Source organism: Antechinus flavipes, chromosome 6 (assembly GCF_016432865.1).
Source record: "Antechinus flavipes isolate AdamAnt ecotype Samford, QLD, Australia chromosome 6, AdamAnt_v2, whole genome shotgun sequence".
Classification (NCBI taxonomy): Eukaryota; Metazoa; Chordata; class Mammalia; order Dasyuromorphia; family Dasyuridae; genus Antechinus; species Antechinus flavipes.
This window is the reverse complement of record NC_067403.1, coordinates 200,772,798-200,800,709: the sequence shown is the minus strand read 5'-3', so window position 1 is coordinate 200,800,709 and position 27,912 is coordinate 200,772,798. Positions and strand designations below refer to the sequence as shown.

General features: G+C 42.4%; 3 protein-coding genes across 3 annotated transcripts in view; 2 read left to right on the top strand and 1 right to left on the bottom strand.

Moving 5' to 3' along the window:
• Positions 1-330: 330 nt before the first annotated feature.
• Positions 331-4,764, top strand: LOC127540811 (vasopressin-neurophysin 2-like). Its single transcript, XM_051965678.1, has 3 exons — positions 331-515; positions 2,885-3,086; positions 4,502-4,764. The coding sequence occupies exons 1-3, from the start codon at positions 396-398 to the stop codon at positions 4,687-4,689; spliced, it is 510 nt and encodes a 169-aa protein (XP_051821638.1). The 5' UTR covers positions 331-395; the 3' UTR covers positions 4,690-4,764.
• A 10,517-nt stretch (positions 4,765-15,281) lies between these two features.
• Positions 15,282-16,529, top strand: OXT (oxytocin/neurophysin I prepropeptide). The gene is made up of 3 exons (XM_051965674.1): positions 15,282-15,589; positions 16,023-16,224; positions 16,406-16,529. The coding sequence occupies exons 1-3, from the start codon at positions 15,431-15,433 to the stop codon at positions 16,453-16,455; spliced, it is 411 nt and encodes a 136-aa protein (XP_051821634.1). The 5' UTR covers positions 15,282-15,430; the 3' UTR covers positions 16,456-16,529.
• Positions 16,530-17,548: 1,019 nt separating this feature from the next.
• MRPS26 (mitochondrial ribosomal protein S26) overlaps positions 17,549-27,912 on the bottom strand; it is a 47,003-nt gene continuing 36,639 nt past the window's right edge. Inside the window, exon 4 of the mRNA XM_051965669.1 lies at positions 17,549-17,852. Within this exon, the coding sequence (XP_051821629.1) occupies positions 17,721-17,852 (132 nt within the window). The 3' untranslated portion in view covers positions 17,549-17,720. The remainder of the gene's footprint in view (positions 17,853-27,912) is intronic.

Below are 27,912 nucleotides of genomic sequence, written 5' to 3'. Positions count from 1 at the left end.
ATGCATCCACGCACAAAGAGCTGGGTAATCAGAGGCTTCATGTCCAGTCGCTACAAGCAGAAGCTCAGATATCAGCACTCACTTAGATGTCCATACAGACATGCACGATACAGGGGCTTTCACGTGCGCTGGCCCCACACTCACTGGCAGACACAAAGCATTCTCTGAGCATCTGTTTGTTTGCCTGCCTGGGATTCCTGGAGAGACACTTGGGAGGTAGAGGATGGGGAAAAAAGGGGGGAGGAAGAGGGGAGGGGGAAGTCAGGGGAAGCTACGTCGTCAAGGCGGTCTCAAAGGGGAAACACTGGTGTATAAATAAGCAGTGGAAAGTCCTGAAACCACAACCAGAGACAGTCTATGCAGCCCAGTGGCCACAGCCAGAGCCAGCTGCAAAGATGCCAGATACTACTTTGACAGCCTGCTTCTTCTGCCTCCTTGCTTTCACCTCTGCCTGCTACTTCCAGAACTGTCCAAGGGGAGGCAAGCGCGCTCTGTCCGACCCAGAACTCCGGCAGGTATGGTCAACCCGGTCAGGGCCCTGTGAATGGGAGGGTGCGTGAGCGCTGGGCTCCTTAGGACTAAGGAGGGATAGATTTAGAGTTGGAGAGCCTGGCCAGCCTCTCAAGGGCTCTGCAAAAGTGCAAGCGAGGACTAAGGGGACTCATAGATGGCTGCTCAGTGAGGCAAGGATGGGGTCGAGGGAAACTAGGAAATTCAGAGTAAGAAGCCTTATGTAAAGAGACTGGAGAGAAAGCATAAGAGAGGAAAGGAAAGTACTGGAATACAAAAGAAGCATAAAGATAGAGGAGGAGATAGAGAGGCAGGCAGAAAAACAGAAAGGGGTTCAGAGCAGAAAAAGGAGCAGAATGAGGCTGGCAGAGAGCAGATTGGGCAGAGAAATAGTCATCTGGAAGGGAGAGGAAGAAGAGAGCAGAGAGATAGCGTGAGAGAGGGAGAATAGACAAAGGAGAAATGGGAGAGAGAAAGGATCCAAGGAGAGACAGACAGAGTTAGAAAGACAGAGAAAGAAAGAGACAGGGGCAGTTACAGAAAAGCAAGAGAAAGAAGCCTTCAAAGAGAAGCAGAGTCAGGCAAATGAAAGCAGGGAAAGAATAAGAAGGAAGCAACTGATGCAAGGAGATATTGCAAGAAGAAAAATAGTCCAAAAACTGGAAATGCCAAGGCAGGAAAGGCAGAAAAGTTGGTGTTGAACTGTTCAGTGCCAAGATAGAGCAGTGGAATGGGTTCTTAGGGTCCAGTAGTAATCTCAGAGTGATACTCTTTCCTAGAGAGGCAGATTTTTGGGCTGCCCTGGGTCTCTGCTTGCAAAATCTAGCCCTAGTGGGGTAGCTGCTCTCTCAGAAACCCTCTATTCTCCATAAGTTGGGGCCAGTTAGTCAGGATTTGGCAGCCTCCTCCCATCTGGACCCATAAGTCACTTTCTGAGCACCACTTTCTGTGGGTCCTCAGATGAACAAAGCAGGAGACTGAGAAGGGAGCCAATGTATTCTTAGAGTTATTCAAAGAAGGCAGTGTCAGTTCTCATTGTAATTTTGCTCCCTGCAAAGATCTCTTCCAAAAATTGCTGGATTTCCTTCAAGGTATCTGTGATCTCCTTGGGAGTTCTGTGGAACTCACTCCAACAGTGCATATTACAGAGCCTCCATGAATTGAATATGGCCTCCCAATAGACCTTCCATAGAATTCTATCCAAAGGAGTGGAGTTTTCCTTTAACTCCTTTAGCATTATGGGTATATCAGTGAAAATTGTGAGAAATCTTTCCCTACTACCTGTGCTGTAAGTAAAAGGCTAGTATACTTCCTTTTCTGCTAGATATCTCAATTTGTTACAAGCTACTGCATTTCCTGTCCTTTCCCTCAGTTTTTAAGGGAACTGGAAAATGTTTTTTGATCTTCTATCCCAAAATTTTTAGTGACTTCTCAAGAGTTTCATTGGCATATTCAGTCTCTCGAGGCAGCTTGGTCTTCTTTCTAAATTGTTTTTTCTTGGTTTTCCCCTGGTCTTCTTTCTAAATTATCATAGGAAGAAGGGACTGGTTCTATCTTTATGTTTCCTAAGAAGTGAAAATTGTTTGCTTCAGGACCCTGGACAGCAACCTAGCTAAGCAACTATTCCTGCTCTAACCTTCCTTTAGGGGGCAAAGTCTAGGACCGAGGGGGTGGAGGGAGGCAGAAAAGAGGAGTGAACTGTTCAATCTCAGGCTAAGAAATAAGCCTAGACAGGCAGGCTTTCCTGAGCAGAATGGAGGCTCACTGACCAAGTGAACACACGGTACTCCAAACCAGAGACCAAGCAACTGAGCAGGGCAGACACAACCCACAGTAACAGGCAGAGTCTCTAGGAGAGAATAGAGGGAAAGGGGTAAAAGGAAGAGAAGAAAGATGAGAAGAAGTGGAGAAGAGGGGAGAAAGAGAGGAAAAAGTAAGTTAAATGAATAGGAGGGCAGATAGGGAAAGCAGGGAAAAGGGAGGAGAGAAGCAAAAAAGAGAAACGGGAGGAGGAGGCCGACAAGAAAGGTGAGGAGCAAGAGATTTAAGAAGGTGTGCTTAGAGTAGAGGACACTGAAGGTCCAAGTCGGGAAGCAATTGGTTGGGGGACTCAGGTTGTCACTGTTGGCCCAAAGCAGACTTTAGGTTCCAGGCTCTAAAACCCTCTAACTCTTTCTATTTCCAGTATTGCAGTCACTGGGTATATTGTTTCCCTGGTTATAGTTTTTTTTTTTTTCATTCTATGGCAGTTTGTAAAAAGTCATCCCTCAGAGTAGTAGCCAAGGGCTGCTCTTTGTGGGAACTTTTTCATTCTAGCCTGTGTTCTCCCTGTGCTCAGGACCCCTGACACTCAGGCTCTCTCCCCTCCTCACAGTGCCTCCCATGTGGTCCCGGAAGCAAAGGACGTTGCTTTGGACCAAACATCTGCTGTGAGGAGGAATTGGGCTGCTACATGGGCACTTCTGAGAGCTTGAGGTGCCAGGAAGAAAACTACCTGCTCTCCCCGTGCCAGTCTGGACAGAAACCCTGCGGGAATGGCGGTCGCTGCGCGGCTCCGGAAATCTGCTGCAATGCTGGTAAGGAGCACATGGGGAGTGAGGATTTTCTGCAAGAAGCAACACAAAGGGAGAGGGAGGTGGGAAATATGGAGGCAACATATAGAGAAAGCGAGTGGCATGTGAGGGACTATGTGATAAATGGAGAGACTGGCCAGGGCACATGGGGCAGAGCATATGCACTAGCACCGAATAGGAAGGGAACTGGTAGCAGTGCTGGGTGGGAGCTGGTTTGAGGGAGAGCAGAACATTTTCTCAGTTCTTCTCCTGGGTCCAGCTTAATTAGCATAATCACACAATTTTCATGTTTTTTTATTTTCTATGTCCAGTCTTGCAGTCACTCTGTATATTGTTTTCCTGGTTATGCTTTTTTCATTCTGTAGAGGTTTCTAATGTCACCCCTTATAAGCTTCTCTGAATTCTTCATGTTTATAATTTCTTATGCTCAGTGACACTGCATTCCACTCAAATATTACAGGTTTTGGGATATTCCTCTCACCTCCCACTTGTGCTCCAACTGGGGAGGTGCTGTTAGAATGAGAATTGCATGGGGACAGGAATTTTGCTTTTTAATTAAATTAAAGTTAAATTTTAAAATGTTCATTCATCTTTTATATGTTTCCAAATGAGTTATGCTAGGAGAGAAAAATCCGAGCAAAAACCACACACACACACAGACACACACACACACACACATCCCTCCCCACCCTCCCATCCCCCACCCCCCAAAAAAGATGAAAATAGTAGGCTTCAATTCACATTCAGTCTCCATAGTTCTCTCTCTGGATGCAGATGGCACTTTGCACAGAAAATTTACTGGAAATGTCTTGTATCACTGAATGGCTGAGAGCAGCTAAGTCTATCATAGTTGATCATTACATAATCTGTTACTGTGTGCAATGATCTCCTGGTTCTGCTCACTTCACCCAGCATCCATTCATGTAAGTCTCTCCAGGCTTTTTAGCCTGCTCATCATTTCTTATAGAAATATTCCATGACATTCATACACCATAACTTATCCAGCCATTCCCCAGCTGATGGGCATCCACTCAGTTTCCAGTTCCTTGCCACTACAAAAAGAACTGCTATAAACATTTTTGTACATGTGGTCTTTTTTCCTTCTTTTAAGATCTCTTTGGGATACAGATCCAGTAGTGGCACTGACTGGGTGGGCATTGGGAACTATAGTCCTCTGGGACAGCACAAGGAGGAGAAGATGCAGATCCAGAAGCTCCAAAGCTCTGAGCTGGGGCACTTGGTCCTAAGTGTAATCAGAACATGTCAAGTGAGCCCTATCCAGATACTCCTCCTTAGATGGGGAACAGCTCTCTTCAGATCACTTTCTCTGTCTCCTTGCTGGTGGGGACCATCTCCCTTGGAGCATGCAACATTCTAGGATTTAAACTAACTTAGATTCCCCATTTCCAATTGCACAGAAAGCTGCATGGTGGAACCAGCCTGCCGAGAGGAAGCAGGCAGCCGGAGAAGGGCAAGAGCCAGTGAGAAGAGCAATGGGACCCTGGATGGACCCGCCAGTGCCTTTCTCCTTCGTCTGGTACAGCTGGCTGGCCAACAGATGGGTGAGCTGCAGCCACAACCTCAAGAAGAGGAAGTCGCCTATTGATGGTTCCTGTTCTTCATATGACCTCCCCTACTTCCTATCTTTCTGGCAGATATAAATAAAGATCCTTCACTTGCACTGGGCTCCCTGGCTCTGTCTTTCATAGAGGGTCAGGGTAGGGCAGGGAAAAGATCTGGGCTCCTCTTAATTGGAGGACTTCGGGCAGAGGATGAGTGATTGATTGGCATTCCAGATTGTAGAAATTTTGGACCAGATATGGGTTGGACTTGCAGGTCCCTTCTAGGTCTATGAGTCTGTGTTGCTTTGCAGGATCACCTTACTTCTCCACCTCTGGAATTCCTCCTCAATTTCTCAGAATACATCTATCACCCAAAATCTGGAATCCATCATCCATTATTCCCTTCCTTCTAGTAGTCACACATGGTTGTCACTAGGATAAACCCCTCTGCGATATCATTCACTCCCATTTTTTCTAGCAGGAGTTCACTCCCACAATTGTTCTTGGTCCCTCCTGCCTCTTCTTTCTCTCTTCCACCACCAGTTCCATTCCTTCAATCTTTTGGCCTACCTATTTATTGTTACTGCTTCACTGACAAACTTCCAGAAAAAAGTAGCTTTGACACTACCTCATCATTCGTTTCCTCAGTCCTTTTGCAATCTATCTTTTGTATCCACCACTTTACTCCCAGAGATCGCCCATGACCTCTTAGTTGCCATATCCAATCATCTTTGCTGAGCTCTCATCCTCCTTGAACTCCCTGCAGGAGCATTTAGGATTGTTGTCCACAATCCCTCCTGGATGTTTGTATCTCTCTCCATCTTAGGCACCTAGTTTACTTCCTTATTTCCAAACAGCCAGCTTCTATTCCCATTTCATCCTTCCTCTGACGCCTTAAGGAGAATGTTCTCCGAGAGTCTGGGGTCTATACTTTCCTCCTCGGCAATGGCATTCGCTCCCAAGGTTTTAGCTATGAGTTCTGTGCAGATGATTCACAAATCTCGTTATCCAGCCCTGATCTCTCCAGGGCATCTCCAACTGCCCTTTAATTTGCTCCTCCCTCCTTTATGATTTCTGCCAGCATCTCCACCATTTACCACGTCTCTCAAGTTTGTAATCCTAGAACTTCTTTATAACTCATGTCTCACATCCACTTATTTAATGTTACTCATTTCATCTCTGAACTACAGCTCGTCTATCCCCTCCTCTCCATTCCCACTAATAGCACGTTATTACAGCCTCTCATTCCCATCTTTTAGACTGTTGCCACAAACTCTTACTAAGCCTTTCTGCCTACACTGCCATCTGTTGCAATTTACCCTCTACATGACTGCCAGAAAAATCTCTGCCCCTGTTACCCCTCTCCTCAATGTTATTTAGGGGTTTCCTATTGCTTGATAAGAAAGCTCTAACTCCTCAGCCTAGCACCCCCAGAGCTTCATAACCTGGCACTTCCTCATCCTTTTCAGCCTTATTTTCTCCTCCACTCTTGCATGTACCTTATGCTCCAAGAATAGCAAACTAATATACTTGGCCTCCTCAGCTATATACTCCATAAAGGTAAAGATTTTGTCATGTGAATATTATTTCCCACAGCACTTTTGATAGTGGTTTGCACACAGTAGACACTTAATAAATATTTATATAATCGATGAATGCCTTTGTTTTAGATTTTTCTTCAGCGTAGAAATATCCTTCTTTCCCTGTTGAATTTCTATCCATAATTAAAGCTCAAAAGTCACCACTTCGGAAGTTTTCCCTGAGTTCCAGCTTCCTCCTTAATCTTCATTTACAACTCTCACTCACTTTGATTATTGTGTTTTAGAATTATCTTACTTTATGTCTTGTTCTCCTAATTGAGTTGTGAGTTCCACTAGGCCAAACAATTCTCCTCTCCACCCCTACCTCTTCTTTGCCCATGGCAGGATGTTGTACAGAGGAGGCATTTATATGTCTATTAAATCGAGCTGAATTTTCTTCTCTAACCCAACATGCTCAGTGTTTTCTGCTAATAATAAAGGAGTTAGGGACCGGACCTCTGCTTTCATTGGTTTAGGGAGGCCCCAGATAAAAAAAACTCCTTCTGCCAATATAGATTGCCACATTTTTTGGCAGCTTCATATGTTAGAGAATTTCTTACTAGGATGGCAGAAAGTAGGTATTGATCCACACCTAATACCATATACCAAAATAAGGTCAAAATGGGCTCATGATTTAGACATAAAGAATGATATTATAATCAAATTAGAAGAACAAAGGATAGTTTACCTCTCAGAGGTATGGAGAAAGACGGAATTTGTCGCCAAAGAAAAACTGGTGTTCATATTGAGCACAAAATAGATAATTTTGATTATATTAAGTTAAAAAGGTTTTGTATAAACAAAATTAATGCAGAAAAGATCAGAAGGGAAGCAATAAACTGGGAAAGCATTTTTACATTCAAAGATTCTGATAAAGGCCTCATTTCTAAAACATATAGAGAATTCACTCAAATTTATAGGAATTCAAGCCTTTCTCCAATTGATAACCAGTCAAAGGGTATGAACAGACAATTTGCAGATGAAGAAATTAAAAACCTTTTCTGATCATATGAAAAAGTTCTCTAAATCACTATTGATCAGAGAAATGTGAATTAAGACAACTCTAAGATACTACTACACATCTGTCAGATTGGCTAAGATGACAGGAAAAGATAATGACAAATGTTGGAGGGAATATGGAGAAACTGGGACACTGATATGGGGATTGATAATGAGACATTGTTGGTGAGGTTGTGAACTGATTCAACCATTCTGGAGAGCAATTTGGAATTATGCCCAAAGGGCTATCAAACTGTGCATACCTTTGATCTAGGAGTGTTTCTATTGGGATTATATCCCAAAGAAATCATAAAAAGGGGAAAAGGATCCACATATGCAAAAATGTTTGTGGCAGCCCTTTTTCATAGTGGCTAGAAACTGAAAACTGAGTGGATGCTCATCAGTTGGAGAACGGCTGAATAAGGTATGGTAAATGAATATTATGAAATTCTATTGTTCTATAAGAAACTATCAGCAGATTGATTTCAGAGAGGTCTGGAGAGACTTACATGAACTGATGCTGAGTGAAGTGAACAGAACCAGGAGATCATTGTACACAAAAACAAGATTATATGATGATCAATTCTGATGGATGTAGCTCTCTTCAACAATGAGATGATTCAGCCAGTTCCAATGATCTTGTGATGAAGAGAGTTCACCCAGAGAGAGAGAGGATTGTGGGGACTGAATGTAATCACAATATAGCATTTTCACTCTTTTTGTTGTTGTTTGCTTGCATTTTGTTTTCTTTCTCGTTTTTTCTTTTTGATCTGATTTTTCTTGTGCAGCAAGATAATTGTATAAATATGTATGCATTTATTGGATATAACTTTTTTTTTTACCATGTTTAACATATATTGGAGTGCTTGCCAGCTGGGGGGTGGAGGTATGGGGAAGGGGAGGAAAAATTGGAACACAAAGTTTCTCAAGGGTTAATGTTGAAAAATTATCCATGCATTATGTTTTTTAATAGCTTTTTATTTACAAGATATATACATGGGTGATTTTTCAACATTGACAATTGCAAAACCTTTTTTTCCAATTTTTCCCCTCCTTCCCCCTCGCTCCTCCCCCAGATGGCAGGCAGACCAATACATGTTAAATATATTAAAGAATATGTTAAATACAATATATGTATGTATGCCCATATAGTTATTTTACTGCACAAGAAGAATTGGACTTTGCAATAATGTACAATTAATCTGTGAAGGAAATCAAAAAATCATGCATTATGTTTGGAAAATAAAAAGCTCTAATAAAATTTTTTTAAAATAAAAGAGAGTTTACTATGTATATTAGAGGAGGACTTAAATCCAGGGCTACTTGTTTCAAGGCCAGTTCTCAATCCACTAGACTACACTGGAGTAGGAGAAGGAGAAAGAGGAGAAAAAGAAGAATAGAAGAAGCAATAGTAATAATGTAGAGGGTCACAGTCAGTGGGGGAACTCTGGGTAAGGTATAAGACCCTTCAGCCCAGAGAGAACCTGCTGACAATGTCTGGTTCAGCTCCCCATTTCCCCTAAGGGCTCTCAGCCTTCCTGAGAAGTCAGGGGACAGTGACAACCTGTGTTGTGATAGAAGCAGAATGATACTAGATGACAAACTATGTACAATAGCAAGTTGTTTATGTGATCCCAAGTGTGCAGTGTTGTTTTTGTTACATTATATAAAGGGGAAAGCCCTTGAAATAAACGGACTCCATTTCCCCACCATCGTCAGGAGTCCTCATCACTTATCCACTAGGAAGTATATTTTAAGCACCCTGGAGTGGGGACTCTAGAAAGCAACGGTATGTTTTGTCACCCCAACTTGGGGCTCTAGAAAGCAGGACACAACAAATAACAGTAACAGCAGTAGTAGTAACAATAGTAGCAATAGCAGCAGTAATAGTAGCGGCAACAGTAGCAGTGATAGTAATAGTAACAGCAATAGTGGCTGCAGCATCAGAAGGGGCATCAGTAGTAACAATAGTGGTGCAGCAGCAGCAGTAGTAGTAGCAAGATTGGTAGTAGTGTGGAGCAGTGGATAGAGGACCAGCCCTGGAGTCAGGAAGACCTGAGTTCAAATCTGGCCCACTTGACACTTCCTAGCTGTGTGACTCTGAGCAAGTCATTTAACCCCAATTGCCTCAGCAAAATAATAATAATAATAATTAATTTTAAATATATGTGTATATATATATACACACACATATGTATGTATGTATGTATGTATTGGTAGTAGCAATAGCAGGTGTAGCAGTAGTAATGATAATACTGACCACACACACACACATCCCTTTAAGGTTTAGAACTTCACATATATTATTCCATTTTGTCCTCACAACATCCTTGTGTGTGGACATCATAAGGAAGTTGTGGCAAATTAAATGATTTGCTTCTGCTTGTGCAATTAAACAGTGTCAGAGGTCAGAAAGAGAGAGACACACACAGAGACACAGACACAAAGACACAGAGAGAGACAGAGACAAAGACAGAATCAGAGGGCAGAAGGAAATTAGAAATCTTTTCTCAAAGAAGAAGATTCACAAGAAGTTTTTAAACTCCACAGGCAAGAATGGTTGAGAGTTAACCATGATTTCCCACTTGCAGAAGGAGTAAGTATCTTTAAAGGAAAGGACACCATCAAAGACCCTGATCTCCTTGTGTCCTGGAACTATTTATGTTCTTTATTTTCCTTTTAAATCCTCAAGTTCATGAGAACAAAGAAGCCTCTTAAGCTTAAAATGAATCTATGGTTCCCAGACCCAGCTTCCTTCCTCCAAGGTAAAGCTTACTGCTCAGTTAAGAATTAGAGTTCTCAGGGAGTCTATCACTACCTCCTGACCCTTTGCCTCTCTTCCTTAATCTTGCTCTTCTCCATATCTCTTAGTCCTCCTCACTAGTTTCCTCTTTTTTTTTTTTTTTTTTGGCACTGTGGCTCATGGTCTCTCTATTCCTTCTCTGACCACCAATCCTTCTTGTACCATTTTCTTTGTTCTTCTCTCGTCCTCCATCCCTTCAATTTGCTGTTCCTTTGATCCCCTCCTCAATTTCTCTATTTCTCTGTCCTCTTTGTCTTTTTATTTTTTGCTATCCTTGGTCCCTGTACTCCTGGATGATTCCTTTGCCCTTCCCCTTTATCTCCTATGTTCTTTGCTTCTCTGTCCCATCTCTTTCTTCCTTCTGTCTACTTTATCCCCTCCCTATCTTCTTCTATCTCCTACATCCCTTCACTTTTGTTTCAGTTTTTCCTCTCCAGTATCTCTTTCTCCTCTTTGTTATTGTGCTTCCTGTCTCCCCAAATCCACTGCGAATCTTTCCCATCATTTTCTTTGTCCTCTCTGTTCTACTTTTTCCCTTCCTAGTGCCTTTCCTTCCCCCCCACCCCATCTCACTGAGGGAAGGAGAGCAGAAGAAAGTAAGGAAAGGGATGCTTCCAAGGACTTTATAAAGGACTGACTGAGATGAAGGTGGAGCAGGAGCATGAATATAGTTGTGACAGAGGACCAGGCAGGCTTAGCCTCAACCTGCCCCCATCAGTGCTGGCCCTGCTGTCTGGAAGCCTTGGTTATTGAGTTTGCTTCTAAAAACTACCCCCTTCCTCTTCCCTCCTTAGTGCCTCTCAAGTCAGACTGATTATCAGCAAACAGGTTTTTTTTTCCTTTTTAAAGATATATTTTATTTATTTTGTGAAATATTTTTTCCAATTATATTGGAAAAGAAAACTAACATTCATTTTTAAGAATTTGGAGTTCCAAGTTCTCTTATCCTTTCTCTTATACCTTGAATTGGCAAGCAATATGATGTAATTATATATATGAATTCACACAAAAGATATTTTCTTATTGATCATGTTTAAAAAGAAAACACATACAAAACAAAAAGAAATAAAATTTAAAAAATGCTTCAATCAGTACTCAGAGTTCATCAATTTTCTCTCTGAAGATCATATTTTTCATCATGCATATTGGAATTGTCTTGGAGCCATGTCTTGATGAGAGTAACTATTTCATGGTTGATTATTGTATGGTATTCTTGTTACTGTGCACAATGTTCTTCTGGTTCTGTTTACTTCATTTTTCATCAGTTCACGTAAGAATTCCCAGGTTTTTCTGAAATCCTCCTATTCATTATTTTTTATGGCACAATGGCATTCCATCACATTCATATTCCACAATTTGTTCAGTCATTCTCCATTTGATAAGCATCTGCTCAATTTCCAATTTTTTGTCATTAAAAAAATTACTATAAATATTTTTGTACATATAGAAACTTTTCCTTTGATTTCTTTGGGATCCAGACCTAGTGGTGGTATTGCTGGGTCAAAGAATAATTGTTCTTCTAAATGCTGAATCAGTAAATCTCCTGATTATTGAACCAGTAGTGCATTAGTGTCCCTATTTTTTCATATCCACTCCAACATTTATCATTTTTCTTTTCTGTCATGTTAACCAATCTTTTCGGACAAAGGTGATACTTCAAAGTTATTATTTGTATTTCTCTAATCAATAAAACATAGAGCATATTTTCATGTGATATATATATATATATATCTGTATATGTCTGTGATTTCTTCTGAAAATTTCCTGTTAATGTTCTTTGACCATTTATTAATGGTCAAAACAAAAACATGGCTCATGTTTTTAATAAATTTGGCTTAGTTTCCTATATACTTGAGAAATGAGGCTTTTATTAGGAAAACTTTCTATAAAATTTCCCCCCAGGTTCCTTATCATTGAAATTTCTTTTTTTTATTTATCAAAGAAATGTAAATTAAGATGAGAGGTACCATTACACACCTGTCAGATTGGATAAGATGACAGGAAAAGATAATGATTAATGTTGGAGGGGATGTGGGAAAACTGGAACACTGATACATTGTTGGTGAAGTTGTGAAATGACCCAACCATTCTGGAGAGCAATTTGGAACTACGCTCAAAAAATTATCAAACTACGCATATCCTTTGATCCAGCAGTGTGACTACTGGGAATATATACCAAAGAGATCTTAAAGGAAGGAAAGGGACTCACTTATGCAAAACTGTTCATGGCAGCCTTCTTTGTAGTGGCGAGAAATTGGAAACTGAGTGGATGCTCATCACTGGAGAATGGCTGAATAAATTATGGTATGTGAATGTTATGGAATATTATTGTTCTGCGAGAAATGACCAGCTGAATGATTTCAGAGAGATTTGGAGAGATTCACATGAACTGATCATGAGTGAAGTGAATAGAACCAAGAGAACATCTTACACAACAATAAGATTACACAATGCATACCCTTTGATCCAGCAGTGTTACTTCTGGGCTTATATCCCAAAGATATACTAAAGAAGGGAAAGGGACCTGTATGTGCCAAAATGTTTGTGGCAGCCCTGTTTATAGTGGCTAGAAGCTGGAAAATGAATGGATGCCCATCAATTGGAGAATGGTTGAGTAAATTGTGGTATATGAGTGTTATGGAATATTATTGTTCTGTAAGAAATGATCAACAGGGCAAATACAGAGAGGCTTGGAGAGACTTACATGAACTGATGCTAAGTGAAATTAGCAGAACCAGGAGATCATTATACACTTCAACAATGATATTGTATGAGGATGTATTCTGATGGAAGTGGATTTCTTTGACAAAGAGACCTGAGTTTCAATTGATAAATGATGGACAGAAGCAGCTACACCCAAAGAAAGAACACTGGGAAATGAATGTGAACTATTTGCATTTTTGTTTTTCTTCCCAGGTTATTTTTACCTTCTGAATCTAATTCTCCCTGTGCAACAAGAGAACTGTTCGGTTCTGCAAACATCTACTGTATCTAGGATATACTGCAACATATCTAACACATATAGGACTGCTTGCCATCTAGGGGAAGGGGTGGAGAGAGGGAGGGGAAAAATCGGAACAGAAGTGAGTGCAAGGGATAATGTTGTAAAAAAATTACCCTGGCATGGATTCTGTCAATATAAAGTTATTATAAAATTATATATATATATAAGATTACACAATGATCAATTGTCATAGTTGTGACTCTCCTCAACAATGAAATCATTCAGGCCAGTTCCAATGGACTTGTGATGGGCAGAGCCATCTGTACCCAGAAAGAGGATTATGGAGATTGAGTATAGATAGCAACATAGTATTTCTATTTTCACTTTTTAAAAAAATTGCTTACATTTTGTTTTCTTTCTCAATTTTTTCATTTTTGTTCTACTTTTTCTTGTGCAGCATGATAATTATGGAAATATGCATAGAAGAATCGCACATGTTTAACATATATTGGATTACTTGCTCTCTAGGGGAGAGGTGGGGAGAAGGGAGGGAGGAAAATTTTGGAGCACAGGGTTTTGAAGGGGTGGGTGTTGAGAATTATCTGTGCATGTGTTTTGAAAATAAAAAGCTTTAATTAATTAATTAATTAATTTATGTTGAGACAATGAAGTTAAATGAGTTGCCTAGAGTCACACAGCTAGAAAGCATCAAGTGTCTGAGGCTGGATTTGAATTCAGGTCCTCCTAACTTCAGGGCCAGTGCTCTATCCACTGCACAATCTAGCTGCCTCGAAAATAAAATACTTTAATTTTAAAAAACGGGGAAGAAAGAAACTTTCTTTTTCTCCTAGTTTCCCTAATTTCTACTATGTGCCCAGCACTGTACTAAAGCTAAGGGTAAAAGAAAGGATTTATTACTCTCAAGGAGCTCATAATCTAATCTAAAGGGACAACATGAAAACAACGAGGCATAAAAAAGATAGAACAAATTGGAAATAATCAACAAAGGCAAAGCACTAGTGTCTAGGGGAATTTGGACAGGTTTCTTGTGGAAGCTGGGACTTTAGCTGAGACTTGAAGGAAGCCAAGAGGTAGAGAAGAGTGGTGGGAGATTTCTAGGTAAAGGGAGAAGGCAAGGGAAAAAAAGTCCAGGGTACAATTGTACAATTGGTTTTGGGGGAAGAAAATGAAGTCTAAGAAGACTGGAAAGATAGGAAAGGGGTATTTTATGAAGGGCTTAAAATCTAAACAGACAATTTTATATTATCATGGAGATATTAGGGAGTCACTTAAATTTATTGAATTCAATTTAGTGCAAGGATAGTGGTGGTAAGGTCAGACCTTTACTTTAGGAAGATGACTTTGATAGCTAGCTGGAGAATAGATTGAAGGAGTGAGAGAAAGGTAGAACGGCCTTGCTCTTGGGCACTGAGTGACTTACTCACTAGCCACTGTTTGCATCTAATAGGGCTGGGATTGGACAGGAGATCTCCCTACTCCTGGTCCAATGTTCTCTCTCTTTCTCTCTATGTGTTTCTCTCCCCCTTCTCTGTCACACATGCACATACACAAACACATTAACACACTTGAAGTTAAGTGATTGCTCAGGGTCACACAGCTAGTAAGTTCTGAGGCTAGATTTGAACTCAGGTCCTCAGGACTTCAGGGTCACTTTGCCACCGAGCTTGCCCTGATCCAATGCTGTGGTCCTTCACTGTGTTACTGCTTGAATTAAGGTCTCCCTTTTATTACTCTGAAATTGTCATCTGCACCTTCCACCCCTTGTTCCTGATTCTGCCCTCTGTGCTGGTGGAAGCCCACAGTTCTCCTGTACCTTGATTTCCCAATCCCTGGGAAGCCTCTTCCTGAGGAAGGCAGCCTCTGATAAAGGGGAGGGCACTAAGGACTGGGGTTCTGGAGCCCACTTTGTGGGAGCCTCTTCCCTCTCTGGGCCTTGGCTTCTGCTTTCCCAGGAGATGGAGCAGGCCGTTTCTTGCTCTGAATGGGGAAGCCTGGGACCAGCTCTTCCCCACCTGGAAACAGACCAAGAGGAACGAGTCTTGGGTGGAGGGGGGAGGAGCGGAGTAAATGCCAAGGACTGCTGGCCTGCAGAGCCCAGGGTTCATTGGGAGTTCATTGGGGGCGCCCGGTACAGCTCCAGCCTAATGAGGGCAGCGCCCCAGTTCTGGCCCCGAGCTTGGCCCTGAGCTGACAGGCTGACCCCGTGCCCCAGCCCGAGCAGGCTAAGTGCGGGGGCACCGGGGGCACTCACGCCCCGCTGACCGGGCGTGAGCCTCCAAGCGCCTGCCACGTTAGGTCCCGGACCCCGGGGCATAAATAGGCCGGGCTTCAGCCACCTTGCTCAGAGCCCTCAGGGAGATCAGCCTCTGGGACCCAGCGCTCAGCCTACCCGCTCCCGCTTGCGCGCCAGCCCAGGTCTATCTCCGGCCCGCTTCCCCATGGGCAGCCCCGGCTCCCGACAGGGCCTCGCGGCCCGCGCCCGTCCGGGCCTCGCCTGCTGCTATCTCCTAGCTCTCTTGGCTCTGGCCTCCGCCTGCTACATCCAGAACTGCCCCATCGGCGGGAAGCGCTCGGCGCCGGACATGGACGTGCGCGAGGTGAGACTCGGCGCGGGTGGGAGCCCACAGGCCGCCTGTCTCCTCTCCACGTGGGCAGATCTTTGGGTGCGGGGCGCGACGGCCACAGGAGGCCCCCTCTAAAGCGAGCCCCCAGGGCTGGCGGGCCCCGCAGCTGGCCCGGATGCCCCGATGCTTGGCTCCCCTTGTGCTGACTCCCCTTCCCTCCTCCCAACTTCGGACTCGCCCTCTCCAGGCTCCGTCCTCCTGACAATAAGGAGGAGCAGGGCAGGGGGGAGCTCCGACCTTGGCCTTGGCCCTGGCTGCTGCCCTGCGCTGCCGTGCAGCCTCTATGCCGGAGGAGAATCCGCCCCATCCCCGGCCTCAAGTGCTCCCCCTCCAGGGGGGAATCGGGCTCGGAGATGCTGTCCAGGGTCCTGCCCCGGACGCTCAGCCGCGTCTCCCGCTCTTGCAGTGCCTCCCCTGCGGCCCCGGAAGCAAAGGGCGCTGCTTCGGCCCCAGCATCTGCTGCGGGGAAGAGCTAGGCTGTTACATGGGCACCGCCGAGAGCCTGAGGTGCCAGGAAGAGCGCTACCTGCCCTCCCCGTGCCAGTCTGGCCAGAAACCCTGCGGAAGCGGAGGATTCTGTGCGGCCGCCGGGATCTGCTGCAGCAGCGGTGAGGGACCGGCACTCCTGGGTCCGCAGACACCTGTGCAAGATGACACAACCTCCAGGGCTATGGGCTGGGACAGTCCCCCTCCCCCGAAGCCCCTTTCCCTCTTTCCCTTTCCTCTCCATGGTTAGAGACTTGAGCAGGCTCCCACCTGACTGAAATAACGTCCTTTTTTCTTTTGCAGATGGCTGTGGGCTAGACCCTGTCTGTGACCAGGACCCCACATTCTCCTAGGTCTGGCCAGATCCAGGCAGAGGGAGCAGCTCATTTCCTACCCCCTTCCCGTCAATAAAGCTGATTCTCTGTGATGTTAGTCTTGGCTGTTTACTTTTTACAAAGTGTATGGATTAGAGGGCAAGGGAAAGGAAGAGGAAGGGACTTCCAGAGGTTGGGAGGTAGGAGGCTACTTTATGGGCTCTGTATCAGGAGGAGCTTTGAGAGTTCTCTCAAGCCAGAAAATCCCTGCTCTCATCCCATCTTTTTCTTTTACTGTGAGGCAACTGGGTTCAGTGACTTGCTCAGGATCACGCAGCTCCATATATTAAGTTTCTGAGGCTGGATTTGAACTCAGGTCCCCCTCAGGATGCCAGGGCATTCTCTATCCATTGTGCCCCTATAATGCCATCTGGAGAAATCACTTCCCTTTTCTAAAGCTATTTCCCACACAATGAAGTGGGAGAAGAGCCTGGAGACCACAGTCACTTATCTTCTCTCCCCTTAACCCCCCAAACAGATCGGGGTTCTCCAGGTTGTGTTTCCTGCTCTAATTTCCCAAAGATTTCTACTTTGTGTTGTCCTTGGTCATCACCATGGGCTCATGCTGAGTGACTGATTATGGGGACCAGTGGCACTGGTGGAATTCTCCTGAGAGCAGACAAGCACAAGCCAGGCTCTGCTCCCTGTCCACCTGCCCCTTCCAGGCCAAGATTGGCGGCCAAAGCCCCCTCCCCACCCTGAACCCAAACATGTGAAAGCCTTCCCTGGACCCAACAACAGAAGCAACAGAGGCTTCATGGGTTTAGGAGCTGGGAGTTTGGCCCATCTCCGAAGGGCGGAGGCTGTTTGTGGCTCCAGCCCAAAGACTGGGAGAAGGAGAGCTTTCTGCCCACCTCTGGCATTCATTTTGATAAGTCTCTTGCCCTTTTGTACTAAAGCGTCCCCTCTGTGTAAGAAGGGGGTCAGATCTGATGGTCAATCCTGGCCCTGAGGACAAGAATTTGTCTAAAGAGAGTGAGGGCCAGCAGAAAGGGCCAGTGGGAGAAGGGGAGGGGCAAAATAGTTAGGGAAGTAACCCCTGCCCTTGGCCCAGAAAACCTGAAAAAACATCTTTAAAAAAAGGCATCATCCCTTTATTCTGTAAACTGCTTAGTTCTTATTTCTCAATAAGGAGGCCAGATAAAGGCTGGATTGTGGGGGAGAGGGTGTGGAAGAGAAAGACAGGAGCTCCCAGAGCTCCAGCTGCCTCCCTTCAGCTCTGGCAGCTGCCACACCTGGCACCCCTAAGTCCCTCGAGGGGGTCGAACCACATGGCCCTCCTTGATAAGGGCCCAATTGTAGTTCCGAGGATTGTTGAGGGCGGCTTCAATCTTCTCCTCTAAGTTATCCTGAGTAATGAATGTTTTCGCATCTTCCTGTTGGGGACAAAAATGGCAGAATCACAGAGGAGAACTGAGGCAGAAGGGAGGTGCTCTGCCAGCCTTTCCCCTGGGTAGGATTCCTGGGCACAGCTTCCCTTGCCGGGGGCCCGCCAGCCTTCGGCTGGATACCTCTACCAATGGGGCTCTCACTAGCTAGCAGGGCAGTGAGTTCCACCAGGGTGGCTCTTCTAGAATATCCCTTCTGAATGTCCAACAATGTTCAGTCCCTCTCGTTGCTCCTGTTGTCTCAGGCCAAGCTTCTTCTCCCTGCTAACCTGTGGAGGGCAGCCTTGCCTTCTCTCCTTCAGCTAAATGGCCCTAGATATAACACCAGAGTCAGAACTTTGGGCTAAGGCACCTGGGTCCTTCTCACAGACATCTAAGGGCTCTCCAAGGGAGGAAGGGCGATAAGGTCAGAACCCCCTGAAATGGGCAGAGGAGTGACACCTCCTGAGCCACGGCTGGCTCCAAGCCCTCTGGCTGGCAGAAGATTCTTCCAGGAAGCTGCCAGCATTAATCCACAGGCCTGGACAGGGCCCCTATATCAAGCTCTGGCCCACCTGCAACTGCAGAACTTCTTTCTCCTTCTCACGGACAAAAGCTTCCATTTCTTGGGCTTTCTGCATCTCCTCCTGTGCCTGAAGCCATTTCTGCTCCTGCTCTTGCTGCTGAAGCTATTTTTTTTAAGATCCTATAGTGAGGGTGTCCATAAAAGCATGAGGTTTCTCTAACAGGGACTCTTGCTGACAAGTTTTTTTTTTTTTTTTTTTTTTTTTTAGGAATGAGTGTTATATTTTGTCAAAAGTCTTTTCTGTAACTATTGAGATAATCAGATGATATTATTTTTAAAAATTGATATGGTCAACTATGTTAGTGATTTTTATAATATTCATCTAGCCTTATCTTCCTGGCATAAGTCCCACCTGTTTATATGTATGATTTTTATTACATATTGTAATCTTCTTACTAATACTTTATTTAAAATATTTGCATCAATATTCATTGGAAAATTGGCCTATAGTTTTCTTTCTCTGTTTTTGTTTTTCCTAGTTTAGATGTTAGTACCATGTTTATGTCATAAAAGGAATGTGATAAAACTCTTATTTTGCTTATTTTTCCATATAGTTTATATAATATTGGAATTAATTGTTGTGTAATTGTTTGGTAGAATTCACTTGCAAATCCATCTGATCCTGGGGATTATCTTCCTTAGAGAGTTCAATTATGATTTGTTATTCAAGCATTTTATTTCCTTTTCTGTTAATATATATAAAATTTGTAAATATACATTTTACTTAGATTGTTAGATTTATTGGCAATCAGTTGGGAAAATAGCTCCTAATAATTGCTTTAATTTCATCTTCTTTGGTGATGCATTCACTCTTTTCATTTCTCATACTGGTAATTAAATTCTTTTCTTTTTAAAAAATCAAATTTGATAATGGCTTTCATAATTTTTTTTTGCTAAGGCAATTGAGGTTAAGGGACTTTGCTCAGGGTCACATAGGTAGGAAGTGTTAAATGTCTGAGGTCAGATTTGAACTCAGGTCCTCCTGACTTCAGGCCTGGTGCTCTATTCACTGTACTAGCTAGATGCCCCTCATGATTTTTTTACATCAATCTTATTTCTTTTTAAAATAAAATCCTTTTGGAGCTCTCCTAGGAATTCTTATTTGACTTATGTCCAATTCACTGTTATTTTTTCCTTTGAGGTTTTGCTTATAGCTGTTTTGACACAGATCTTGTCTTCTTAGTTTGTGTCTTGTTCTTCCCTGTTCTCATAGTAGCTTTTTATACTCAAATTCTTTTTTTTATTGTTTGCTTATTTTCCAATCTACTTTTTGACATTTAACTCTCTGTTAGAGTTGGGCTATGATCCCAGAGAATATGGAGCACAGATACAAACTTGGGGCTTTTTGTGCTCCTGTCTTCTGAGCTACTACTAAAAATCCATAAGTTTGGCACTTCCAAAGTGGAAAAAGAGATGTGGTCACTGTTCTTCTGTCCCATGTTTGTATCCTTACCCAGAAAAATTCTTTGCTCACTTGGAGCCACAAGTTCTAGTGCTTCTCTTGGTCCTAGGCACTGTGACCAGATCTCCTGCTCTTCTTCAGCCACAGACACAAATGTTTCTCTTTGCCCTAGAATTACTACCCAGATCTGGGTGTGGTCAATGAAATAAAGTCCTTCATCCAGTGCCAGAAAAGGGTCCCTTTTGAGGGTCTCTGGTCTGAGAATTCTTGAAGCTACTGCTGTGCCAAGCTGGTACTGATACCTAAACCAGGTAGGTTGAAAACAGAGAAAGAAAATTATAGACCAATCTCCCTAATGAATATTGATGCTAAAATCTTAAATAAGATATGAGCAAAAAGACTACAGAAAATTATCCCCAGGATAATACACCACGATCAAGTAGGATTTATACCAGGAATGCAGGGCTGGTTCAATATTAGGAAAATTATCAGTATAATTGGCCATATTAATAATCAAATTAACAAAAACCATATGATCATCTCAATAGATGCAGAAAAGGCATTTGATAAAATCCAACATCCATTCCTATTAAAAACTCTTGAGAGTATAGGAATAAATGGACTTTTCCTTAAAATAATCAGCAGCCTCTATTTAAAACCAGCAGTAAGCATCATATGTAACGGGGACAAACTGCAACCATTCCCAATAAGATCAGGAGTGAAATAAGGTTGTCCACTATCACCGTTACTATTTAATATTGTATTAGAAATGCTAGCTTTGGCAATAAGAGTTGAGAAAGAGATTAAAGGAATACGAATAGGCAATGAGGAAACCAAATTATCACTCTTTGCTGATGATATGATGGTATATTTAGAGAACCCCAGAGACTCTACTAAAAAGTTATTAGAAACAATCCACACCTTCAGTAAAGTTGCAGGGTATAAAATAAACCCACATAAGTCATTAGCATTCTTATATATCACTAACAAAACCCAACAGTTAGAGTTACAAAAAGAAATTCCATTTAAAGTAACTACTGATTGTATAAAATATTTAGGAATCTATCTGCCAAGGGAAAATCAGAAACTTTATGAGCAAAACTACAAAACACTTTCCACACAAATTAAGTCTGATCTAACCAACTGGAAAAATATTAAATGCTCTTGGATTGGGCGAGCAAATATAATAAAGATGACAATACTACCTAAATTAATCTATTTATTTAGCACTATACCAATCAGACTCCCAAAAAACTACTTTGATGAACTAGAAAAAATAACAACAAAGTTCATATGGAAAAACAAAAGGTCAAGAATTTCAAGGGAATTAATGAAAAAAAAAATCAAATGAAGGTGGCCTAGCTATACCAGATCTAAAATTATATTATAAAGCAGCAGTTACTAAAACCATCTGGTATTGGCTAAGAAATAGACTAGTTGATCAATGGAATAGGTTAGGTTCAAAGGACAAAACAGCCAATAACTTTAATAATATATTGTTTGACAAACCCAAAGACCCCAGTTTCTGGGATAAGAATGCATTATTTGACAAAAATTGCTGGGAAAATTGGAAATTAGTATGGCAGAAACTACGCATTGACTCACACTTAACACCGTACACCAAGATAAGGTCAAAATGGGTTCATGACCTAGGCATAAGGAATAAGATTATAAATAAATTGGAAGAGCATAGAATAGTTTACCTCTCAGACCTGTGGAAGAGGGAGGAATTTATGACCAAAGAAGAACTAGAGATCACTATTGATCACTATAGAAAATTTTGATTATATCAAATTGAAAAGTTTTTGTACAAACAAAACAAATGCAGACAAGATTAGAAGGGAAACAATAAACTGGGAAAACATTTTTACAATCAAAAGTTCTGATAAAGGCCTCATTTCCAAAATATATAGAGAGTTGACTCTAATTTATAAGAAATCAAACCATTCTCCAATTGATAAATGGTCAAAGGATATGAACAGACAATTCTCAGATGAAGAAATTGAAACTATTTATAGACATATGAAAATATGCTCCAAATCATTATTAGTCAGAGAAATGCAAATTAAGACAACTCTGAGATACCACTACACACCTGTCAGATTGGCTAGAATGACAGGGAAAGATAATGTGGAATGTTGGAGGGGATGTGAGAAAACAAGGACACTGATACATTGTTGGTGGAATTGTGAACACATCCAGCCTTTCTGGAGAGCAATTTGGAACTATGCCCAAAAAGTTATCAAACTGTGCATACCCTTTGATCCAGCAGTGTCTCTACTGGGCTTATACCCCAAAGAGATACTAAAAAAGGGAAAGGGACCTGTATGTGCCAAAATGTTTGTAGCAGCCCTGTTTGTAGTGGCTAGAAGCTGGAAAATGAAAGGATGTCCATCAATTGGAGAATGGTTGAGTAAATTGTAGTATATGAACGTTATGGAATATTATTGTTCTGTAAGGAATGACCAGCAGGATGAATACAGAGAGGACTGGCAAGACTTACATGAACTGATGCTAAGTGAAATGAGCAGAACCAGGAGATCATTATATACCTCAACAATGATACTGTTTGAGGATGTATTCTGATGGAAGTGGATCTCTTCGATAAAGAGAGCTAATTCAGTTTCAATTGATCAAAGATGGGCAGAAGCAGCTACACCCAAAGAAAGAACACTGGGAGATGAATATAAACTGCTTGCATTTTTGTTTTTCTTCCCAGGTTATTTATACCTTCTGAATTCAATTCTCCCTGTGCAACAAGAGAACTGTTTGGTTCTGCACACGTATATTGTATCCAGGATATACTGTAACCTATTCAACATGTAAAGGATTGCTTGCCATTTTGGGGAGGGGGAAAAATTGGAACAGAAGTGAATGCAAAGGATAATATAAAAAATTACCCTGGCATGAGTTCTATCAATAAAAAGTTATTAAAAAAAAAAGAAGCTACTGCTGTGTCACAGCTATCTCCAAAGGCTACTGCTGGTGCTGCTGCAGATCTCTTCTGCCAATCTCCTAAGTTGTCTTGGGCTGGAATAATATCTCACCCTGACCTTTTGTTGGATTTGCCATTCCAGAAACCAATTTGAGGTGTTATCATAAAGTTACATGTGGAGCACATGATACAAGGCCCCCACATCAGGGGTACCATCTGCTGTCCTGTGGACCTTCTCCTAAAATATCAAAGGTTATGTGGTTGTGGGTCAGAGAAATCCAGCTTTTCCATGAACTGTTCATCTCTTGAATCAAACCGGACACAACTACTTTGGGAGGGAAATGAGAGCTGCCCTAAATATTGGCACCTGCCAGCATCCAGCCCTTGGGAAAACTGGGTGCTAGTCTGTAGGTCTGGGGCAGGTGGACCTCCCTTCTCTAGACTTAGACAGGTGAGGGCTTTCTCTTGGCAGTGTTACGTGGCCATAATGTTAATGGTGGCCATGGAGAAACGTTCCTCCAAACTGCTTCCCCAGGCACGTGAGCAGGAAGCACGTGGGTCCTAATCCTGGCCCTGGTTTTTCTCCCTCATTTCCCCACAGTGACCTGGAGCTCTGGCCCTGCATGCAGTGCCTGCAGCAGAGTCTTCACTACTTTCTTCAGAAGCGATCCTGCCTACCAGCTTCCCTGTGGCCACCTGGTGTGCCGCACCTGCTTAGTGGACAGGGAGAAGTCCCCGACCCTCACCTGTGTGAGCTGTAAGAAGGCTGCTGCCAACGAGGATATCCTGAGGGTCCATCTCTAAGGCTGTGCTCCATGAGGAAAGAGGCATCCGAGGAAGGACGAAAGGAGGGTGGGAAAAGAAGCAGGAAGGGACTTCCCTCAGGGGGGCTTGGGCCAGAGCACTCCTGGCCAGTCTGCTGGGGGGAGTTGGGCTCTGAGCCCAACCTTCTGTCCCCAAGGGCAATGTTCAAGCTGAGTGTAACAAAGGACTATCCCTCTGCACCCCACCTGAAGCGGTAATAGGATACCCAAGCTATATGCTTCCAGGACAGGAGTTGGTGAAATGCTGGGGCGATCCTCCTCCCTCCCCCCATTACTCCCCAGCCCAGGCACACAGGGGTCGGTTTTGTCTGATCCTGGGAGTCAAACCCTCCTTAGCTGTGGTCCTTCCTTCCAGGATCCATCCCTCTGCTGCAGGTATCTGTCTGGGAAGTCTTCCCTTGGGTTACCTGGAAAGCCAAGAGCATCCTGACCCTTCTCCCAGTCCCTCCTTTCCTCTTTCCTTGCCCACCAGCCCCTTCCTGCAAAGTGAGAAAAGAGCTGGAGTTCTCAGGGGGCCAAGTTTGGCAGAAGTCCCTAAGCACATGGCCTCTGGATGGCACAGGAGCCAACTCTCCCAGGAACAGAGTGGCATCCAGTCCTGGGGAGGGTGGGGGAGCTGGGAGGGGAGCTGGCACTTCTTTTGTGTGAACAAATAGTTTCTTGTCTATCTGTCTGTTTGTCTGAGAAACTTCAAGCCTTAATAAAGGGATGGTTTGGGCTGCCTGGGGCGTCACGGTCTTGTTTTGTCTCTGTCTTGACCCGTTCTCCAGCTGGAATTTCTGCCAGGAACATGAGGGATACGTCCACACTTAATAGAGATGTCTCAGCTGGTCACTGCAACCTAGAGAGTCCATTTGGTAACACATGTAAGTGGTCCAGGAGGGAAACGAGGGCGACAATTTCTGACTCATTTTACTTGTACGGGAAAAGCCACTGATGGCAGGAAAAAATGGGAGTGAGGGAAAGGTTGGACTATCCTTTCTTTTCCTTATCTAGATTTTTTGGAAATCATCTTTTAAAGGGGTTGTGATGGAGCTAAGATATTCTGAGGTTTTTCCAAGATGTTCGTCAGTATTGTGTTAAGGAAAGGATGCTTACTCTGGAGTCGAAGTTGCCTGTCCTGTCCTTGCCACTTCTTACCTGGGTGACCACGGGTGAACTGCTTTAACTCTTTGAACTTTGTTTTCATTATTGAGATTTTAAAATACTTAAAAAGTCACCGCTTAAGCCTGCTCCCAGAGTAATGTCTTTGAGAATAATAGCTTGAGGAGCCAGAGATTGTGTTTTCTAGAAATCTTGGAGAGGTAGTAGGGGGATGGGGAAGCTGGACTAACCCACTGGCATGGACAGCTATTAGTGTTGCAACTGAAAACACACAGGGAGTCCTAGAAGTGAGCTGGTCTCCCCTCCCTTTGGAGGCTGGCTCTGTGGCTTTGCAGAGCTGTTGTCTAGAGAGTGGAAATTCCCTAGAGCAAGCTCTGAAGCACAGTCCTAAATTCAAGAGTGATGTCTTTACTGTGGACATTAAGTGCTTCATTGCCTTTGGAAAGAGTTTCTGAATCTTACTGGAGGAAACTTCCAGGAAGTTGATATAGTGCTCTCTCTCTTTTTTCATTTTATTTTATTTTTAAAAAATTTATTTTACTATAGCTTTTTATTGACAAAACATATTCAAAAACATTTTCAACATTGACCCTTGCAAAGCCTTCTGTTCCAAATTATCTCCTCATTCCCCCCATCTTCTCCCTTAGGTGGCAGGTAGTCTAATACATGCTAAATCCAATATATGTATACATATTTATACTGTTATCTTGCTGCATAAGAAAAATCGGATGAAGAAGGAAAAAAAAACTAAGAAAACAAAATTCAAGGAAATAATGGAGTTAGAATGCTATGCTGTGGTCCACACCCAGTTCCCACAGTCCTCTCTCTGGGTGTAGATGGCTCTCTTCATCATTGAGCAAGAACTGGTTTGAATCCTCTCATTATTGAAGAGAGCCATGTCCATCAGAATTGATCATGGTATATAGCCGTGTACAGTGATCTCCTGGCTCTGCTCATTTCACTTAGCATCAGTTCATGTAAGTCTCTCTAGACCTCTCTGAAATGATTCTGCTGTTTAGTTTCTTGTCTATTTGTCTGTCTTTCTGAGAGTAGTTTCTTACAAAACAATAATATTCCATAACATTCATATACCATAATTTATTCAGCCATTTTCCAACTGATGGGCATCCACACAGTTTCCAATTTCTTGCCACTATCAAAAGGGCTGCCACAAACATTTTTGCACATGTGGGTCCCTTTCCTGTCTTTAATATCTCTTTGGGATATAAGCCCAGTAGTAACACTGCTGGGTCAAAGGGTATGCACAGTTTGATAACTTTTGGGGTACAGTTCCAAATTGCTCTCTAGAATGTTGTATTTATTCACAGTTCCACAACAATGTACAGTGTCCCAGTTTTCCCACATCCTCTCCAACATTCATCATTATCTTTTCCTGTCATTTTAGTCATTCTGACTGTAGTGGTATCTCAGAATTGTCTTAATTTGCATTTCTCTGATTAATAGTGATTTAGAACCTTTTCATATGACTAGAAATAGTTTCAATTTCATCATCTGTAAATTGTTCTTATCCTTTGACCGTTTATCAATTGGAGAATGGCTTGAATTCTTACAAATTTGAGTCAGTCCTCTATATATTTTAGAAATGAGGCCTTTACCAGAACATTTGAAAGTAAAAATGTTTTCTCAATTTATTGCTTCCCTTCTAATCTTGTCTCCATTAGTTTTGTTTGTACAAAAACTTTTTAACTTAATATAATCAAAATGATCTATTTTGTGTTCAATAATCATCTCTAGTTCTTTGGTCACAAACTCCTTCCTCCTCCACAGATCTGAAAGTTAATCTATCCTATGTTCTTCTAATTTGTTCATAATATCATTCTTTATGTCTAGATCATGGACCCATTTCCACCTTATTTTGGTATATGGTATTAGGTGAGGGTCTGTGCCTAGTTCCTACCATAGTAGTTTCCAATTTTCCCAGTAGTTTTTGTCAAATAGTGAATTCTCATTCCCAAAGCTGGGGTCTTTGAGTTTGTCAAACACTAGGTTACGATAGTTATTGACTCTTGTTCTGTGAACCTAACCTATTCCACTGATCAACTTCTTTATTTCTTAGCCAGTACCAAATGGTTTTGATGACTGCTGCTTTATAATATAGTTTTAGATCTGGTACAGGTAGGCCGCCTTCATTTGATTTTCTCTTCATTAATTCCTTTGAAATTCTTGCTCTTTTGTCCTTCCAGATGAATTTTGTTGTTATTTTTTCTAGGTCAGTAAAATATTTTATTGGGAGTTTGATTGGTATGGCACTAAATAAGTAGATTAGTTTAGGGCATATTGTCATCTTTATTATATTTACTCGAGTGCTCCAAGAGCACTTGATATTTTTCCAGTTGTTTAGATCTGACTTTATTTGTGTGGAAAATGGTTTGTAGTTTTGTTCACATAGTTCCTGACTTTCCCTGGGCAGAGAGATTCCCAAGTATTTTACATTATCAACAGTTATTTTAAATGGAATTTCTCTTTGTATCTCTTGCTGTGGGTGATATAACTCTCTTACCACAGTAAGCTCCTTTAGCCCAGTCTTTTCTCTACATACATATACCTGGAGGTATAAAGTTGGGCCAGGCCACTCTGAGGAAGCAACATCCTTTTCTCCACATATGAACAGTTGCTCTTTGTTGATACCTCAGAATTTTTCTCAAACTCTGACTATCCCACACCATGCCAAAAGTTCTGTAAGCTACTACACGAGGGCCTGTAGAGTAAGGATGGAAGGGAATGGCTTCTTCTTCTTCTTCTTTTTTAATAGCTTTTTATTTACAAGATATATGCATGGGTAATTTTTCAGCATTGACAATTGCAAAACCTTTTGTTCCAATTTTTCCTCTCTTTCCCCCTCCCCCCTCCCCCAGATGGCAGGTTGACCAATACATGTTAAATATGCTAAATTATATGTTAAATACAATATATGTATACATATCCATACATTTATTTTGCTGCACAAGAAGAATCAGACTTTGAAATAGTGTACAATTAACTTGTGAAGGAAATAAAAAATGCAGGTGGACAAAAATAGAGAGTTTGAAAATGCTATGTAGTGGTTCACACTCATTTCTCAGAGTTCTTTTGCTGGTGTAGCTGGTTCTATTCATTGCTGAACAATTGGAACTGATTTGGTTTGTTGAAGATGGCGCGGCCCATCAGAATTGATCATCATATAGTATTGTTGTTGAAGTATATAATGATCTCCTGGT